General features: G+C 42.7%; 1 protein-coding gene across 7 annotated transcripts in view; it reads left to right on the top strand.

The window, feature by feature from the left end:
* Positions 1-21,296, top strand: part of LOC115575830 (voltage-dependent T-type calcium channel subunit alpha-1I-like) — a 168,227-nt gene that overhangs the window by 36,118 nt on the left and 110,813 nt on the right. For 4 of the 7 annotated variants that reach the window (XM_030408188.1, XM_030408186.1, XM_030408185.1 and 1 more), the window contains exon 1: positions 9,937-10,184. In XM_030408188.1, coding sequence (XP_030264048.1) covers positions 9,937-10,184 — 248 coding nt within the window. Of the gene's footprint in view, positions 1-9,919; positions 10,185-21,296 lie in introns of those variants that run through there. The other 3 variants (XM_030408180.1, XM_030408182.1, XM_030408183.1) reach the window with 1 other exon arrangement.

The following is a 21,296-nucleotide window of genomic DNA, read 5'->3' as shown; positions in this document are numbered from 1 at the left end:
GGACCGATGAAGTGGTATTTTCCCAGAGCATATGGCTTTTAGGGGTAAATCTGCCCACTCGGCTGCTCTGTGATCCATAACAAATGTCTGGGCCAATCTGGTTATTCTGTTGAGTCAGGGTAATACTGCCCGAAGTCTTGTGGTGTTCAGAGAGAAACCCAAACGCAGAGAGACACGGGAGATAAGCTGAGGTTTAGGAAGGTTTTATTTGTAGAGGACGGCTGGGAGTTGAGAAGCGGCGGTGAATGGCGTGGGCAGGCAAGAAACGACAGGCAGATTGGCAGGCAGGCAGGCGAGCGAGCAGGCAGGCGGGCAAGATAAGGAATGATCCCGAGCACAAGGAGAGACAATTAGTACAAACTTGGAATCAAAACACGCATTACTTATTGTTAAACTGGGGAGGGCTGAAACAACGATCGGATGATGAGTGGATGGAGGGTAGAAACGCTGTTGAGCTGATGAGCTGATGGAAGGCAGATGTGCAGGCTGAGCAGGTGAAGTGAAGGGGCTGCAATCAGGAGGGAGCCAGGAGATTGCCAGGAAGAATGCAACGCCCACCACACACACACACACGGAGGAAAACGAGGCCTTGTTCAGGCATCCAGCCCAGATGCATTTTTTGGACATATCCAGACTGTATAAAGATTGTTTTTAGAAAGTCTTGCCACCCAAAAAAAAGACAAGAAATTTTTAGCCAAACTGGATCCAAGCCACGTTTGGAGGTGGTTTGAAATGCGATTCCAAGTGAATATCCAAGTGTCTTTTGAGTCACTCTCAACGTAACAAACAACGACAAAGTCAAATCCAGACTGAGGGGAAATGCATCAGAGCCTCTGAGCAGAATCCGTGCTGTCATGAGCAGCGTTTTGTCTGGTGCATAAGAGGAATTCTGCTCCAGGATTCTCGTCTCCATTTCTATTCTTCCGCATTGGAACGTTGCATTGTTTTCACCTGCAAATGGCAGTGAGCACAGTCTGTCTTAAAGATCTGCTTTGAAAAACAAGTCTGATTGTCTGAGCAAAGCCCAGGAGACACGGGGGAAGAAGGGAACACAAGGGAAATAACTGAAGGCATGGCCAGGACCGTGACAGAAACAAAGCAGGAGATGGGTCTGACACCCATATGTCAACCACCAACTGAAACACCTGTAAGTGTCTGGCTGCGGCTGCATGTTGACAAACCAACGCTGCAGTGGTTGCGGATATTTTAACCCACATTAGGATGGGAATTTTAACTGCAAAGAAGCAAAGAATGAGGAATATGCCAAATACCACTGCAGTTACTGGGCTTAAAGGTGCATGAAGCAATTCTGAGGAAAGATAGTTGATTGCCGAGTCTCATTGACAGGTTGTCAACTAAAGACGACCTTATTTTCTGACCTGAGAGGATTTCAGAGGGCTCTTCTTCGCTCACTTACTGTAGTTTTCAAACAAAATACAGTGGATTTATCTTTGCAAACCTTTGTCATGGTATCTTTTAATAATTGCCCTCTTATTTGTTGCTCAAAATCACCAGCAAATGGACGCTGACATCTGATGTCTGTGCTGCTGATGCTGTCTGTCACACTCACATTGTAGCCAAATCTGACAAAACCGCAACGCTTTTAAATGACTGAAGCCATGCCTGCTGCCCTCTGACAGCCTGTCACAGATAGAGTTGATGCAGCAGCATGCTCTCCGCCTCGTTTACTTTTTTGGGGGGGTAGAAATAGCAGGTGCCTGGCTCCAGCAACAATGGCTGAGCCAGGCAGATGCACTGATTTAGTCTTGCTTTTCTTCCAACTCGTCTTTATGTACTCTCAACGGTATGATATATTGGATTTCCCTAAAATACAAAGTACAGACTCAACCAAGAAAATGGTCCGGACTGTGTGAAACCGTAGCGGCCAGGTTACATCACCGTCTGTCTCTCTCCTCTGCTCTGTGTCGTGAGTTACAGGACTGTGTGTCTGTTTGACTGAGGGCGGGGCTGGGATGCGTGCACACAGAGCAGAGCGGAGAGGCAGAGAGCAGGGCTGTGCCGATGTTCGGGCCTATTTATGTGTGGTTTATACTATAGCTGCCAATCGGAAAGCAACATTTTGGTTAATCTGATTCTCTTCTCTGTTGTCGCTAACACTCACACTCTAGCACACTCAACTGTCGCTGCTCTCTCTTTCTGTATGTCTGTCCGCCTCTCTCTCTGTCTTGAGGGAGGGAGGGGCCGACTTTGAATGATGAACAAAGCCCATGGGTCCTTATTTTGTTGTGCATGCCAGGCTTGCATAATGCAGTAAGCTATATAAGTGACGTAGCTGAAAAGACAGAAACTAGTCATTTAGAATAAACGATGAACTTCAACCGCGGGGCAGTGAATATTTCGAGCTGTCCTGTAAAGTTTATCAAACCGCTTGAGATTGTGCAATAAAGGCGCTTTATCATCCTCTAAAGTCCATTTGTGCTGACATATTTAAATATTACAATGGCATTAAACTAGACATATTTAGTTTACTTGGCAAGGTAAAGATGCCGAGCGGGAATTATGTTCCTCTCCGCTCTGTGAGAGTCACATTTATCACATTTTAGAAACTCTATTTTATGGTGCTGTCAAGAAGCCAGCCATCTTACTCAGCGTCAGCTCCCCCCCGTCACTGGCTGGTTCATAAATACATTACACTCTCTCAGTGAATATACTGATGGTCTCAGTAACAAAGTAGTGTGTTGTTTTGAACACTCAGCGATAGGTGTCAAAACTGGTTTGTCTCAGGTCACCGAATGAGGCATTGCCTGACACAGCTGATGAGACAGGTTTGTGTGTGTGTTGTGTTTGTGCATGGGGTGTGCAGCATAAGTTCTCGAGGGACACCCTGCCCTGAAGTGATTCTAATGGCATTAGCTACTGTCTGAATGGTCCAACGGTGCATTATGTTTCTTCAGACACACACACATACATCTGAGACAGTACCAACCACCAGGGATCTGCCCTGCATTTTCCTCATATGCTCAGCGTTGCCCTGCTCATTTTGCGGCCCAGTCGCACGCCACCGTGTGCGCACACGTGTTGGTGTTCTCAGGTGCTAATATTGTGTTTTCCCCGCTGTGTTTTGACACTGCAAGAGAAAGAATTTAAAGAAATGTTAAGACCAGGCACTGCTGTGCTAAGTTGGCATGACAGTCAGATCCCTGGCTGTCAGTGAGCGCTGTGCTGGGCTCAGCATTGTCCCAAATCACCTGACACACAGAGGCACGCACGCACGCACGCATGCACACACACACACACACACACACACACACACTCACAGACTCACTTCCAAACTAGCTGTATTTTTTTGCTGAGGAAAAAGAAAAAAAATAGCCCATCTTCTCCGACAACTTTCAGCACCAATCTTTATAACTTCTAAAACTCATAATGCAACATTACAGGGAGGCTCTTTTTAATAACTTTTCCCAGTAGAAACTCAGGATTATGTGCTGCAATGTGTCAAATACAGTATCACTTCATTCCAAGACGTCCTGAATCCTTGATAAGTACATTTGGGCTGCCTGGCAGAGCTACAGAACTGGCTTCAGTCACACACATAGTGTCAATGGATGCACATGTTCACTACAGCAAAAATGTGAAAAATCAAGCCTCTTGTATAGACTTAAAGGATGTGTATCCACTTCCAACTTTAGAACTACTGTGCAGTCAACCTTTATTTCTGTCCTTGACTATGGAGATATTCTGTATTGTCAAGCTGTCCCATCAACAGTGAAACTTTCCGTATCGTTGTGCACTACGTTTTTTGTCAAATCAATAAGAACAGTCTTCTCATGTTTAACATTTATAAAACTCTGCTGTGGAAGTTACCAAACCATCTCATATCTCTTCCCTCATTTAAATCTTCTAACTTAAGCACAGTAATTACTTAATCTTAGATATCCCTCATGTACGCACTCCTGTTGGCAGAACTGGGCTCACGTACTAAACTCTAATAAACGGAATTAACTTTGAACTGCTGGAGTCTTACGCTCCCCTCCGAGATTTTAAAGCTTTGCACACTGATGTGTTTGTTTTTTGTTGTTTGTTTTTTATGATGCTTGTAATGTTTTTTTTTTTTTATTATATAAATTCCTTGTTTATTGTGAAGTTATTTTGTTTCTGTTTGCTTTTGCTTCTTGCCCTCGGGTCTGTCTTGAAAAAAGAGATCTTAATTTCAGTGAGAGCGCCCGTTTAGATAAAGATTAAAAACACGGTATCCCTTGTTATGTAAAGATATATGGAGTTATTGCTGCTGATCTGAAAACCTTCCTCCGATTTAATGAGTGTGATGCTGGCAGAACAGAAAAGCCCAAGAGGTGGAAGGTGGTGCATGTTGGATGCACAACAAATAACTGGATAGATGTGAGCCATTGGAGATAACAGAGATTACAATCTTTACATAACAATGCACACATACAAACACATATCTTTTTAAATACCGATAATGCCCATATATATAAACATCATGGCACTATAGCAATGGACAGTGTTAGAGGTAACACAATACAGTAATATATTACCTTCAGCAGTGACAGAGTAAATATAACGCTTTTCAATTGGGATTTGTGGTGATAGTATTACTGTTGCTGTGTCCAATAACACATAATGAGCTGAAATTTAGACCCACCTGGTCGCTTGCATCCCATTTAGGCTTGTTCAAAGGTGCTAATAATGATATGAATGTATTAAGTTTTGTCCCTCAGTCCCTCACTTCATTCAACAAACACCAGAACAGAGAGGGATTCATTCCGATTTGCCAGCATAGTAAGCAAAATAGGCAGAAAAAAGAGGTGACTCTGTACCTTTGAAGGTGTCACGAAATCCTCATTTATGCCCATTCCTTAACAATTTATATTATTTTTAAAGAGGAAGAAGAAAGTAAAAGGACTTTTTTCATAAAATTAATGTGAATGTTTGATCGCTTTGTATCTGCCAGCAAAACCAAAACTTGGACAAGAGATGTGATTTCTATTCTTCCTGCCCGGTGCTCGTTGGTATGTTTGTTTTTTTGTTTTGTTTTTTTGTTTTATGTTGCTGCCAATAACGTGGATGTCTCTCCATCTTTTTCTGTTTAGTTTTCACCCCAGGACAGGACGTGGAGTAAAACAAGCGCCCCCAGTTTGGAAGGCAGATCTGCTCTGCCTGGTCAGACGGATTGAGTTCTTTCAGTTGCTTTTTTAAGCCCAGCTGAACACAGTTTTTTAGTCAATAGAGACCAGGCTGATCCAAAGCCATGGTTCTGAAACAATATTTATCTGTTTCGTTTCATAATGCCTAGTTGTACTTCTGAGGTAACTAACTCACACATTTTAATAACTAGTAATATGTTATACATTTTGCAAGTAACCTGTCTAACACTGGCACTGAGTTGTCCACCCACCTTCAGCAGCTAAATGAGATTCAGATTGCCTTTTACACCTGTGCTTTTCCTTCTGCTAGTCTCAAAATGTCCTCTTTAAAAGTACACTTAGTGCATCTGTGATTCCTCTTTACACTTTTCATTTAGTTTACACAACGAGAGTTCTCTGTAATTTTAGAAATCAATGAAGAACACTGGAAGCTCACATGATGGTTAGTCTTTGGCCTCCGATTCCTTATCTCGAGCCTTCACTTTTCAGCTCATTCGGCGACTCACTGAGATTCATTGCTTGTTCCCCCTCGGGTATTATACATCAGATTTCTGATTTCGGTGTAAACATCCCAGCGAGGGCTGAAAATACAGCTCTTCGCTGCTTTTTTTTTTTGTTGTGTCTTATATTCAAATTGGCAATAAGAAACGGCTGAAATGAGGAGTGTGTTGCCCAAACCCCTCGTGGATCCACAGTATGTTTTTTTGCGCTGTTGTTTCCATCCAACCTCTTCCTGTGTCTGTCTCAGACTGTCGCAGTGAGTGTGTGTGGGAGGGGGAAAGCAAGTTTTTCCATGGCTCATCACAGCCTTTAGCTCATGGTGCAGCTAAATGGGTGACTGTATATCCGCTACCCCAATTAAGGGTGTTAATGTGTGAGAGTGTGTATGTTGAGGAAGTGTGAATTTACTTTGCGCGTGTGCGTGCACGCGTCACAACACAGCAGCGAAGCATGCCTTGTGCGCAGTCTCTCTCTTTCTCGCTTTTTTCTCTGTGTCACACACACACACACACATGCACATTCATCAAGCGTCATCGGAAAGCACACTCGAGAGGAAGCGTACAGGAACACTGTGAAAAGACAGTCGGAGTAAAGGAGCAGCGATTTTATGGTGCAGAAAAAAGTTAAACATGCAAAGCAAATTTGAGAGTAATGCCGTTTTTTTTCCCCCACTACACACACACACACACACAACACCCTCGTCCAACCGTTCCTGCTAAGCTGTCTCCTGCTTAATTGTAGTCGCTGGTAATAGCTGCAGGGTCTCTCTAAGAAGCTTTGTCATGGGAAATAAAACACAGCAGAGTAAGAATAAACTTCCTGCCTCCACAGGAAGCAGCTGTTGCCATGGTAAAGCTAATTCTAAAGGCTGTTATTTATTTATTTTATTTTTTTTGAAAGGCGAAAAACAATAGCCCGTTTTGAGAGATGGCACGTATCCGTATGCGCCGGGATAATAAACGGATGCACAGGTAGAATAACAGATGATTATCAGGCAGAGGCTCGTGTGGCGTTGAGGGGCGGCGCGTGACTTTCCCCTCTTTCTAATGTTCCTGATATCTCCACCTGGCTTCAGCATCTCGTCAGAGGATTATCACGGGGCTGTGCGAGATCCCAGCTACTAAATCATCGCTGTCCTATTTTCTTTGCTTGTAATGAATAGCCTTTAATATCATTATCCTATAAAAACAAAGTCTGCTCCCCCACTGGCACTTAATCCTACTGTCGGATTTAGTGCAAACAAACACATTTGCTGGCACGCGCTTGACGCACATGAAGGGAATCACACCTACGCATGTATGTTTGAAGTTATCTGCTTATGTTTGCTTGCAAAGACACACATATGCCAACAGCACATTAATTTCTGACTAAAGATAAACATTCACACATGATCATGCAGCTGAAAATAATCATGCGAGTGTCTCATCTTCATAATATCTTGCCTGTGTGTGTGTGTGTGTGTGTGTGTCTATGTACTGTATATGTGTGCAAGATCGTGCCCACCGTATGTCCGGCTCTGCACATGTCCTGCCTCTCCTTGGCTCCTTGCCTCTTCCTGGCTGCCTCCTTTGGTGGCCAGTTAAGAGCAAGAGTACTAGCAGCAGTCCAGTACAGTATAGTCCAGTATAATGCCTTCACTTATGCGCCGGCTGCCAATCAATTAGTTGCACGTAAACACCGGATGAGCCAGAAAGAGAACAGAGTTTTTGGGGCCGTTCTGTGTTCCTCTTATATTATTCCTCATTTGTCTTTGAATCCTTAAAATAACACGTGATACTCCTTGCCAGCAATGAGACACGCCAACACTCCTTTTCCAAACAGAGATTCTGCAGTATTTTTACATGAGCTGGTGCACTGTGTGAAATTGCACACTGAATTAATGTTGGCCTTAAAGGTAAAATATACAAGAGTTTTAGTTTAACACATTCAAAGATTAACTAGAATTATCAACAGAATGTGAAGAAATCACAGCGTTGAAGCTATGTCAGACATATTGGTACTGTGTGGCAGAGATAATGAGGTTAGCATGCTCAGCAACTTAACACGTTTGGGGGAAATGGGGAGCACAACTGCATAATCTGGAAAAAAAAAAAAAAAAAACTTTTTATGGTAATCTTAAAATTACCTCCAGTGATGTCACTCAGTGGCTAAATTGCATTGTGGGTAATGTAGGCTCCAGGTTATAGAAAATAGGTCACTGATCTGCATTACACTTTAAGACTCATTATGGATAGTTTAAAAACAAAGGATGGAAAATATCACCTTTTTTAATTCCTTTTCAAAAGTAGATGCCCACATTACCCACAATGCAACATAGCCACTAAGTGACATCAATGGAGCCAATTCATCAGATTAGAAGCAGCTTCCTAGAACCTCAAAAGGTTTTTTACTAACTTGTTCACATATGGTGTAGTTCTCCCCAAGACCTGTAAACACACTATAATGTGTAAAATTGGTGATGTAATCCACAATCCACACAAAGAGAGTAATGGGGATATAATGACCAATGGATTATATTAGAAGAGGTAGAACAGCCTGGAAAATCCAGAAAATTGCAACTATTATGCCAGTTATGCCCAAGACAGGTCAGAATGAGTCACACCTCCTTTACTTTAGTGCTCTACAAGGGACTCAAACAAGTTTGTAATTTGTTAAATGACAAATAAATAAGCCTTTAAAGGAGAACTTCGGTCGATTTAAACATGCAGCTTCATTGCTCAAGCTACCCTTGACTTGCCAGTACCGAAGACGCGAACACATTTGGTCCAACCATTACAGAGCTCCGTGAATGGAGAGTTAGCATTAACAGCTAACAGCATGGGGTCAGAACTTTGCACTGTGTTTTAAGCGTCTTAACATGCTCCACATCTCACACCAAAAGTTATGCAACATCAGCAGACACCTTACAACACAGCACTGTAGCGTGTATGACTCAAAATGAATAAAAAAGTAGTTAAAACAGTGTGTTTGTGCAAGCAGCCACTTACCTGTTTCTTGACATCGGTGTCTCCCGGTAGCTAGGCCAAACTAGTCGATCTGTTGAGCGTGCGCTTACTCCCTCACTGGCGAAGACGGAAACATATTCCAGCATTTTTGTGTTTCAGTTCATAATGTACATGTTCATGTTACAGCCTGTCATGAGCCATGAGCCTTACAATAGCCTGTTAAGCCTGTTGAGCGCACGCTCGAAGGATTGACTAGTTTGGTCTAGCTACCGGAACACACGGATGTCAACAAACCGATATGTAGCTCCTTGCACAAACACACTGTTTTAACTACTTTTTTATTCATTTTGAGTCATACACGCTACAGTGCTGTGTTGTAAGGTGTCTGCTGTTGTTGCATAACTTTTGGTGTGAGATGTGGAGCATGTTAAGATGCTTAAAACACAGTGTAAAGTTCTGACCCCATGCTGTTAGCTGTTAACGCTAAATCTCCGTTCACGGAACTCTGTAATGGTTGGACCAAATGTGTTCGCGTCCTCGGTACTGGCAAGTCAAGGGTAGCTTGAGCAATGAAGCTGCATGTTTAAATCGACCGAAGTTCTCCTTTAAGCACTATATCATGATATAACAATATCCAAACTTAGACAATAAGATATCATACCATGATGACAATGTAATATCAATTTATTGCCAGGTGTATACTGAAACATGCAAAAAGCATTCAAATCTACGTGTATAAGTGGGTGTTTATGTGAGCTATAGTCACAGATAAAAGTGAATCCATTCATGAGTTAAGTGGTTGGAGATGGAAGAGCCATTTCCTCTCCCACAACACCGTGATGGGCCTAAATGAATCGTCAATGAATGTGCAATGACTGTTGACATTGATTTACTCTCCGCTGTAGTGCCCCTCTGCGTTTGCTTGATTGTGAGAGGTGATTGTTATCAGTAAGCAATGTATTCTGTTATGCAGACAAGGAAGTTTACGACAGGAGAATTTGCTCTTGCGGGGCGAAGAGACGGCGAGAGACTGATGGGAGGTCTGGAAAACAACAAGCATTAAATATCTGTGAGCTGTGAGGTGATGTTATGACACAAGGTGGTTTAGTGGTTCGCGGGAGCGACTGCGGAGGCAAATTCCTGCTTGTCCGATCAAACTTTCAGGGAATAAACGCATTCAGCTAATATTTATTTGCTGCAGTGCCAAAAACTGCATGTTAATTCAATCAAAGCGGGCATTTTTTTCCTCACGTCTAAAGTCTCTCAGAGATCTGCGATGTGTCAAACGAATGCGGTAATCATTTAATTCCTCTAATCCCGCTGTCATCTCCTGTTGTCTTGCAGATTTCGGCTGGGTTGCCATGACGAGCGAGGAGTGTCCTGTGCCGCTGGGGAGCATTTCCTCAGCAGGGCCAGGGCAGAGCGAGGACTACGGTTCGGCGCATGCTGACGACATCATCGAGGAAGTGGGTCCGGGTGATGATGTCAGTATCGGCAGTGACCTGAGCACCCTTGTGGTGCCCTTCCCAGAGCTGGCGCCTGTGGTCTTCTTCTGCCTGAAGCAGACCACCTGTCCTCGCAACTGGTGCATCCGGATGGTCTCCAGCCCATATCCTTTACTTTGCCAGAACTGGCCCTTTTAACCTTGAAGATAATCTTTATCCCCAAACTACCATCAGTCTCTAATTGTTCACCTGTCTGCATTTCACTTCGAACTTCATGTTCAGTTTCAAATATGAAGCTGTCCTCGTGCAGCGGTGCACTTTACAAGGTATTTGTTTTAAATGTCTGCACCTGCCGCTGTTAACCACATCTTTAGCCTTTTCTGTTCATTGCCGCACCGATCATGCGGCGCTCAGTCCCTCTCACTCCTCCACCCTCTCATCTGCTCATCTAACACCAGTGCTTCCCTCCCCTCTGTATCCTGTCCCTCTTTTTTTAAGAGCCTTTTGTCGCTGCTAATCCGTCACCCACTCTCGCAGAGTCACAATTTATCTCCTTTGTGATATCTTCTGTCTATTGTCTGTTTTGCGTTCCTTTGAAACATCTTCATCCATCTTGACTCCGACCACCCTCCCATCCACCCTCACTCCTTTATCTTGCAGATTTGCAGTACAGCAGACATCCCTGAATCTTCTCAAAGTAAGTGTGTTTGACATCCTCATACGACTCCAACTGCAGTGATCAGCATTGCACTGCTTGAACAATAGAATGTGTATATTTGTGTGTGTGTGTGTGGTTTTACTTTGCGTCCAGAACAAGCAATTGTCTGTTTGCGAACTGCACTGACAGTCGCGGTGGGACAAAGGATGATCCTTTCACATTAGGGACCGACAGGACCACACTGGGCTGGCTGCTGTGGGAATGTGTGTGAACGTGTGTGTACATCGCAAGTAAAATATGACTATGGCCCTATTTACTCCCACTAGTCGGAGTGCAGGGCTCGGAGGATTGCGATGGCAGTGTGATGTTTGCTTGGTCAGTCGGTCGGTTCAAATCTCTCTGAACACATGATTTATTATTGTCATGTGTAAGGAACAGCTGAGCCTTCAGGGCAACCAGCCTCTCGAGCTTTTCTTGCACTTTTTCATTCACTGCTGTTGAGATGGTAGTGCATTTATTTTGAAGGATGTTTTTGTACTTTAAATGTTTCTTCAAATGTCGCTATGATGCAGGTAATGCATCCTGCACAAATGGTGAAAATGCTCTGCTCTGTTATGCTTTTTAGTTTTTTGTCCTTTTATTTAGGATTTTATGTCAGTTTCTTGTGCATGTGAAGGATTTTTAAACTTAAAAAGGTCAAAACACTGCTCCTGAAAGACTTCTCAGAAGTCTCCTTTAATTCTGAAATGACTTTATGACATTTTGCAAGTCTCACATTCAGATATATTAGCCAATATGGCCAGTTTGCCATGTAAAAAGGGATTTAGCACAGGTGCTCTGTTGTTAGTTGTGCTGGCTCAGGCATGTATGAGCTGACCAATCAGAGTAGACTTTGTGTTTAGGAGGCGGGGCATTAAAGAGACAGGAGCTAAAACCGAGCATTTCAGACAGAGGGGGAGTACAGAGCTGCTACACCTGACAGTATGAGAAATCTGATGTGTTTTTTGAGCACTAAATCATGTAAACCTATTCTAACCAGTAACCCAAAATAAAATAATGAACCTGAAAGTTAGCACAAAATGTCCCCTTTAAAATCAATCTCTTTCTCTTCCAAACTATTTGTGTCTATGTCTCTTTAGGCCTGACATGCAAAAGCAAAACAAACACTGTGTATCTAATAAATAGATGACGTGACACACTGCAAGAACTTTTGACTTTTCCAACAATATATCATAATGCACACATCCATCCATTTTACCACTGTTCCTAAAATAAAATTAATTGCATCCAAGGTTTTCCAAACCCAGCAGCTGTTCAAAGGGGAATTAAGATTTTTTGTTTTGTTTTTTAATTTAACATCAGCAAAACAAAAAGATGCACATTTTAAATCCAGTAACTAACGAAGGATTGCAATCTGTAATATTTCATGCAATGTTTATCCAAAGTGTGTGGTGCCAGACAGACTTTGGCTTCTTTAAGATTGCAGGATTACTCTCTCTCCTAACAACTGCCTGAATAGTTTGATCAAGATACTTTGTTTGGCAGTAATTATAACTTTTATATTATCGACTAATCACAGAAAACTTTGGCTTTACACCACTCCCTAAACTGCAATAAGTGATTAAGTAGAAGTGGCAACAAGAGTGAGAACTTACCAGTAAAATATCCATACACTATGTCCCCAATATATTCAGTAATGCAAATACACAATGCAATAAGCTATTTGCTGGTTTTTTAAACTTTTGAAACTGAAGACTTCGTTCCACCATCATATGTTACCTCATCACCATGCATCCTCTAAACAGCTGTATTTAAAAAGTTTAAATACTATTCAAAATATGTCGCACCTTCCTTCCAGTTTAAGTTCTTAACCACAGGAGGTGCCAGAATCAGCAACACCTTTAAGATCTTGAGCTGTTGTCGATTGGTGAGAATTGAAGATTGTGGAATGAGGAACTCAGGTCAGTGTTAATGATTTGAGTTTGAGCAAAGGTCTGAATGTAGACAGAGGCTGTTTTTTTTTCTTAAAGTATTAAAGGAATGCCTTGTGAGTTGTGAGTTTGAAAAAAAAAATGCGCAGGGAATTGAAACTGTATCACAGACAGACAAATGGATGGCCAGAAAATCAGGAAGACAGAGGCAGACTGTCGGCAGTCAGACAGACAAAACTGGACGGAGAGACTTTCTGTTTGCCTTTCAGACTCCATCTTTGATGTTTGGAGGAAAAGAGGTTTGAGAAGGATTTTACACTGCCTGCTAATGGCTCAGCTCTACTACTCTCAGTTGGCCCCACGCCACAGGGTACAGACATGCCTGCGCATACGCACACACTGCACACACACACTATCCAAATCTTATTTCACATCGTCTTAACTTCTATTGCAGCTCACTGGTTGCTGGATGCCCAGGGTGGCTGCACTGTAAGCATGTTAAAACAGAGACACACCTGTCCATGTGTTTGTGTGTGTGTGTGTGTGTGTGCACGCGTGCATGTGTAGGAGAGAGAGAAGGTGCCGGTTGAATATAAAGTGAGTTTGAGAAAGGTGAAATGGATTGTCTGTGTGGTGGTTTGAGGGATGTAGTTGAGGTGATTTTACAGTCATGGAATCAGCTCGGAACACACACACACACACACACACACACACACACACACACACACACACACACACACACGGCGATGAAAAGACCAAGCTGATTTCTAAAAGGTTACTGTTGCTTATTGTGACTTTGATAGTTAATAAATTTTTTATGCTAGCTGACATGTGCACTGTTGGGGGAGTAGCTGATTTCAATTGCATAACTTAACATAATGAAATTTCAAAATAAATGTAATTGTCATAATTTACTGAGAAAAAATATGTAATGAGATTACAGTTTCTAATTAAAATATTGCTGATTACCACAACGTTACATCTGAATATGTTATTTTTCGATAAAAATAATTATGTTGCTTCGCATGTATGATTTGTATAAACTGTGCTGAAATGACTTAATTTAGCATATGTCCAGACAACACAGGTCAGCAAAGCTGTTGGAAAAACAGAATACAGTAAGCAGCATTAAGGAGGTAGTCTGGTTGTCTGGCAGCAAATTATTACATATTGCTCAAGTACTGTGAGGTTTACACAGCCTTGTTTAAGTTCAAATTTTGAGACTTTTCAGCTTCATTGTCCAGTTTAATTTGATTTGTTTATGTTTTTAAGGTAACCAAAATGTAAGCAAATGTTATAAGTGACATTACTTTGATGAAGTACCCATTACATTTTGAACAGAGTAAATAGAAACCTTAAAGTAACCTTCCCAACACTTCAAGTGTGTGTTTGTGTATGTTTGTGTGACCTTGTGTGTGTGGGATGGCAGCATATTGACAGGCTTTGTGCCTTTACTTGTGTAGGACTAAGATAATATGTGTGTGTGTGTAATAAGTGTGTGTGTATAAGTGTGTCTGTGTAGAACTTGAACTGGAGCAAGAGTTTGGTGTGTGATGTTTGGTGCACTGGAAAAACTATTTGTACCCCTTTGAGTGTGTGTATTGATCGCACTGGAGTAGACAGTACTGTATATATAGATGTGTTGGATCGGTTGTGAGTGCAGCACCTTTTCTGTGTTGCTTTTGAAGACTTTGATGATGATTACGCGGCGCCCTACCGAACCACAGTGATGCAACAACAAGATAAGCCTCATTTCATCGTCATCAAGCGGTGTTTGGCCTGTACTCGGCGCAGTTTATCTGAAGTGGATTTTTATTTTGTCTAGATGTATGTGTGTGTGTGTGTGTGTGTGTGTGTGTGTGTAGGGGGCAATGAGTGGATGTTTCACCATCTCTTTGCAGATCAATAATTCTGTTCACCACACAGTAGCTGTGAGAGGCATTCAGTGACACACACACACACACACACACACATATACAGCGATGCTCTCCCACGCTTGCCTGCAGCAGAGCACCTGGAGCACCTCTCTACATTGCACCCCACACACTTCTTCGCCCGCTCCCTATTGTTCTTGCTCTGCAGAGTGCACATTCACTCTCTATATGTGCCATACAGCAGAGACGAACCCTAATCGTTCTCTCATTGTATTCAAAACTCATTTTAAACACAACTCATTTCAAACACACTCAAAAATATGCTCTTGTTCTTGTTCCGATGGCCAAATGTTTTAGCTTCACTCTGTACAGTGATGTACGTGTAGAGTTTGACAGTAGAAGGCCGTTTTCACATTCAGTGCTGACAGTGTAAACTTTCTGTGCTCATTAAAACAAATGAGCATGATTTGTGACATCACAGATAGTTTGAAAACATTTTTTGCATTTTCATATATTCTGGAATTTATAATGAGGAGGAAGGAAGGGTGGCTGTTAACTTGCACAAATCGTTGCACAAATATTAGAGCGTTTTAATGTATGCCTTAAAGGTGCCATATGCAAGAATTGGCCAGCTGTAAAATTCATAATCAAAACACACAGGGAGCAGCATGTCAACTGAGTAACCGCTAACTGCTGCTCACAGTAGCTGCCTTAGCTATTTAGATTGGTTAGCCATGCAGCTAGCGGTTCGGACTGGGAGCTCTGGGACCAGGGGAGTTTCAGTGTTCACACGGCTAGCACAAGTGCTACAAACCAGGATGTGTTGGGGCTAGCTGGTTAGCATGTTAACTTCAGCAGGTATCTCTGCAACCCATTTTATAGACGTCATAATTTCAGAACTGCTGTTTGCTCACACTGTGTCGATAATTTCTGCACATTTCCAACACCAATTCCTACATATTGCCTCTTTGTTACACCCTATTAATCATTTTCAAGTATGTTGATAGCTGGTGTGAGGTATGTTTGATTTCATGACCAACCAGTTACAGCTGACTTTGCTTGTCTCCTATTCCGCTCCCTTTGCTCATTTTCGTCATTGTCGCCTCCTTTCCCCCGCCTTCACGCCCTTTGCTCACATGCCAGACACATGGCACGCGTTAAGCCTCATTCTCATTTTCCACTTCTCTATCATACACTTATTTTGACATTTCCTCTCAATTCAAAGAAGCTCTGCTCTCTGCTCTGCTTCACGTCGTACTTGGAGAGATGCTGCAGCAGCTGTTACTCCCTGTCAGTGCTGATAGCAGATCAGATGTGCACCCCATCACGGCCCCACTCACCTTTGATGGATTCATTACAGTGCATCGAAAGGCACATATTTGCCTACTATGGCATTCTGCTGCATGCACACGCAACCATATGCATTGCACTGACTGACTGAGTCAAGCACTATGCATCATTTGAATGTACTTTTTTCTGAGTGATTACATTTTCTGAGACTTTTGAGAGTGTAATTTCAGATAAATACAGGTCACAGCTTTTATCCTGTCAGTCCGTCGTATGGGAGAAGGAGAAAATACTATAATTCCACGCTCAAGATATGTGTTTTGCGTTGTGTCTCAGCCGTGCAGTGACGATTATCCCTCATCAGCGTGTTATTCTGCAGATGGAGATGAGAACGCGTCGGGTCACTTGAACTCCATTATACCTCAGATAGCGCAATTAACTGCATTCAGTGAAACCTCACCTGTCAACAGTTACTCACCCCAGTAGACATTTGTATGAGTGTGATATACTGGCTTGTTTCAAAGAACACCTGTTTAAAATGGGGTCTTATGTGATTGTCGTTTTTTTTTTTTTGCCTCGCAGCTTTGGAGTATTTCAGCTTTGTCAGCATACGACAGAGGCGTTTTCTATTGTGTTGCACTCCGTTGAACATTCGTGTTTTGTCTCGGACCGCGTCTTTTCTGCACGGACCCACAGTGTGGGTTCTAATTGCAAAGCAGGGGCAATAATTTCAAGTGAAAACACCGGTAATTACTCCCAGCATGCAGCATTTCAGAAAGGGAAATGTGCTGGCGTGTGTATATGAGTTGTTTAGACGAAGAGCATTGACTGATGTATAGCTCAGGGCGCCGGCGGTTGTCTCCCCCCTCACACACACACACACACATCTAAACATCATTACAGCTATGTGCGCATCACTATATTTTCCAAATACCGTCTTCTCTATGTCGTTTTTTTTCTTCCCCTCCCTGAAATGAGCTTCCTCCTGCCACTCTCGCATGTTTTGCACCTCTCTCCTCGTCCTTTTTTTTCCCCCATCAGCTCCTTCTCCTTTTACCACCGAAGAGTTGATGCCAGTATCCATCCCTCTCCTCACATTACCTCACCCTCTCCCCTTTTCTCCCTCTGATTGGCTCCTGCAGTGTGCGAGCAGGAGTGACCGGCCTCTGTGGCCCGTGGTCCTCTCCGGCCCTGACAGCTTGTTATCTCCATGGTGACGGATGGCTGAGGCGTTGCCGTGCCTTGCTCTTAACTACTGCTGAGGATAGAGCGCACACCTGGGACACATCACCCAGCCTCTCTCTCTCTCACCTCCCTGCTCTCCCTCCTCTTGCGGGTTTCTCTTTCTTTGTCTCAACTTTTGCTCCTTGCCCTTCTGTTTTCCATAGACTCTAGCCGGGGAAGTTGCTGTAGGGCTACACGGTAGATTGATGCCTTTTCTTTTGCGATGACACTTGCTGTGAGGTGTGCCACTTGACGGATGTGTGTGTCTGTGTGTGTGTGTGTGTGTGTGTAGATGCAGAATGGTTGTTCCGCTTGTTTTGACAGACGTTCTATTAAAGAACATCAAAAAGGCTGTCTTTAATTCACGGCGACAGTCTCTGATTCGTCTTCGTTCCGTTGCTTGTTCTCTCGTCTGTTTTCTGTCATTCCTTCCTCTTTGTATTTTGCTCTCGCTCACGAATTAAATCACTCCTTCGAAGCATCAGTTCTCCCTTCCTCGGGATGTTGTCTCTTCCCCAGATTTCCATTTACGCCTTCATCTTGTGCAATAATGCGAGTGTTACACTTATTTTAATGAGGCCGCGCTTCAAGTATGAACTGCTGTCCTTTTACCCCGGGGAGAGTCTCCTTTTTTTAAAAGAGGTGCAAACATTAACGAGACAAACCTCAGTTAAGGATAAATAAAACTCATTAGAATACTAATGCTTACGCTTCCAAAATAAATCCCAGTGCTAATGTTAATGCTCGCGCCAATACTGATTCTAATAATTCCCGCCCTCCCATCACTCATTCTCACTTCTCTCCTCTCCTTCCCATCCTCCCTCTCTCTTCTCCCTCAGGTCCAGTCCAAACTCCATTAGTGCCTGTTCTGTGTGAGAGAGGAAGAGGAGATGAGAGGGGAGCATTGGAGAAGAGATGAAGGGCTTAAAGTGACTCTAATGACTACTGTAGTACCAAGCCTCAGTGCATACACACTCTGTGTGACCTCTTTTACATGCATCACTCTTTCATAGTAGTTCAGTTGCACTGAACATGTGCCTTTTTACACCGTGGCAGCTGGAAGTTCACAGTATGTAAATTTCCTAAAGATAAAGAGGAACACTGAAACGGTGTGAGTAATACCTGGTTATGTTACCCGCTGTTTATTTCCCTGAACACACGCAATATTTTTTTCCAAGAATGAAAATCAGGCTTTTCAAAAAAATCTTTAGAAGGTATATGAAATGTGCCTCGCCGGCATTCCTCGCAAGATTTTTTGAATAATGAACCAGGACGCACGCATGGTGGAGCTCGTTTCGCATGCCAAGTAACCACAGCTCATAAAGTTTACATACATTAGTCAGTTATATCTGACTAAACATGACTAAATGTCTTCCTCCCAGAAAAAAAAACAAACAAGGCGATCCGGTGCACTCCAGCAGCACAACGCATAATGACAACTAATGTGATGTCATGTAAATTCACCACAGAATCTTCTTCAGTCCGCCTCTCCACGGACCTGCAGTGTGTTTGTGAACAGTCTCGCGGCCATCTGCAGCTGCGCACTCAGTAAATTAGAAGCCACTCGGTCTGTGGCATCGATATGCTTATTGACTATTTATTGACTGCATGTGTTTGACTATTTACATGTGTTTGTTCCAAATACTACGTGCATGCATCAACACATGCTGTGTGTGTGTGTGTGTGTGTGTGTGTGTGTTATCATGATCCACCGCTTATCTATTATGGATTACACCGACAATGTTGTTGAATTGCAGCCATAACTAGTTTTCATTGCTGCATTCCCGGAGGAGAATCACGTTCAGATGGCGTTCTACACCTACGGCGTCGGCACTGTCTTATGCTATGTGCTGTCCTGTGTATTGGAGCAATACCTTAGACATCAGCGCCTATTTGTCTGAACTCGGCGACGGCGGGGCAGATTGCTTTTGGATAAACTGCGCAGATAAACGTCAGAGGTGCACGAACAGAAAAAAAAGCACGTACGCACGCTCGAACACACACATAAGCTTGTTTTTTTTTTCTCTTTCTCTTTTTGTTTTCCATCCGGCATCGTCCCATTCCTGTCGCCTTATTTTTCTTTTTTTTTTAAACTTATAAAAGAGTCATGTCTTTCTTTTTATGTCAGCTCAACTCAGATATATTGCTTTACACAAACTGGGACTCTTGAGAGAATTTAATAAGTCATTTAATGGCTCCATCACCACTAACTGCAGGGTACATTTTATCCAAGTGAGTGCTTTGTAGTTTGCTATTTCTCATCTATTATCCACAAAGTGCTATATAAATTGTATGAGTCATTCTGCACTGGCGGTTCGTCTGTTCTGCGCTTCCGACCTCCTAAAAAAAAATTCCCCCCAGAACAGATTCGGAAAATTTTTCGAATACCCTTTCCCTCAAAAATTGGATACATGATTGAAGGAAGTCGGAGCGAACGCAATAATGAGCCCGAAAACGAGGCGATGGCGGCCGACGAGCTGTCAGGTCAAGTTAGGGAAGAGGCCTTTGCAAGTGCTCAGTCAAGAATCCTGTTCTCAAGTGCAGACGATAAAACGTTGGTGGAAGCGATATTTAAAGCAACATTACGTAACTTTTCCCCTTCAAATAACAGCTTGAAAATGATTTTGATGCTACAGCGTCTTGTAACAGGGTGAACGTGTCTCTGTCTCAGCCACTCTGCTCCCCGATCACTTGTTTATCCACTGTGTAACTTTGGTGAGAGGGTAGGATCACAGCGTTACATGGATGTTTACTTCAACACACAAGTTTTTTAACACATAACACATTGTTTTGGTTTTGGCATCATGTGACCGCTTTTGATTTATGGCGGACGGACAGATATCGGCTTTCATGCATATCAGGCAACAACACCATCTGATCTAATAGATAGTGACGTATGACATGATAGCTTCTATGTCTAGGCTGCTGTAATTTGGGGTGCAGTGACCAATATTGTAGGGTTTATTTAGAATATCTGTATTAATGAATAAATATTGGCGGTATGTCCACCTTTTTGTTACATTTTCCGTACTGTTAATCCATTTTTCTGGAGACATTAAGCGAATGCTACGGCAGTTTTTTTTTAAACTAAGGGTGAGGAAGGGTCCAAAGAAATTATTAATAAGGTTGAGAGGGCTTTTTAAAGAAACCAAAATAAAGATAGCCTGCCCAACCTCCTGTACTCCCCCCCCCCCCCCCATCCAAGCAATTTCTTACAGTTTATAAATAATGAATAAATTGCATAAAAATCCTTCACTTGCAGACACAAGCGCGGCTCCCGCTGCTGTCTGGCGGCTGCAGGTGTTTAATAATACATGATAAACAGATTATTAAAGTGGCACGTGGACATTAAAACTCAGCACAGCAATCGAGGTTGAACCTCTGTGGCTTTGGAAAGTCTGTGTGCGGATCTGCACCCAATTTTACGTCGTACTTTTTTAAAGGAACATCTTTCGTCCTCACTTATCACTTTTAGTTTGTCTCCTGCGTGGTGCACTGGCTCAGCGTGAGCAAGACGTGTACGTGCATGTGCTGGATTATTTATACCGAAAAGTGAATCCAAAATTTTTCTGGTTAAAGTGATGCTGGAGTTTATTAATAACAGAATGGAAATAAATTGTCGACAGGCCCGCTGCTTAGCCTGGAGTAAAAGACAGAAAAGAAGTTCATGTCTGGCGCTAAAATATGTAATATTTAGTCCGACACCGTATTCTGCCTCTTCTGCTCCTTCTGAACAGAAGGGCAGCGCTCCGTGGCGCCATCCTTGAAACAGAGGGATTGGAACAAAAGCAACAAAAGCTTACATGTTATTAGCTGGAATATGAATTCTATGGTTATTACTAGAGGCAGCTGTAAAGACAGCTACAGATAAGCAAAGCAATAATTATTCTACTCCACATTTCCTTGTCTTGTAGGAAGCTAAACTGCCAGCAGACAGAATTACTAATAAATCAAATGTGACAGCTCTCAGTGCGTCCTTAACTTTGTGGAATACATTTTGCCTTTTCAGAATACATTCGGCCATGCTTCGCCTTCGGCTAACGCTATCAGAGCAGCGGATAGAAAACTCTGCAGCGTGCTTAAACATGTCAATCCACCGAAAAAAGTATTATATACACATATATTTTTAATTGCAAATAGGAGGCGATTAATTCCAAAATGCGATAGTCAGGACTTAGGGAGGGGGGGAGGCAAAGCCTCTAACCAAATGAATCATAATATTTGAACAAGTTTTGAAAGTGCGTGTGCAGTTTCTTGCTGCTTTAAGTGATAGAATGAATTCGGGTAATAACGAAGCTCGAC

This window comes from Sparus aurata, chromosome 23 (genome assembly GCF_900880675.1).
Source record: "Sparus aurata chromosome 23, fSpaAur1.1, whole genome shotgun sequence".
NCBI classification, from domain to species: Eukaryota; Metazoa; Chordata; class Actinopteri; order Spariformes; family Sparidae; genus Sparus; species Sparus aurata.
This window is presented reverse-complemented; position numbering and strand designations above follow the sequence as displayed.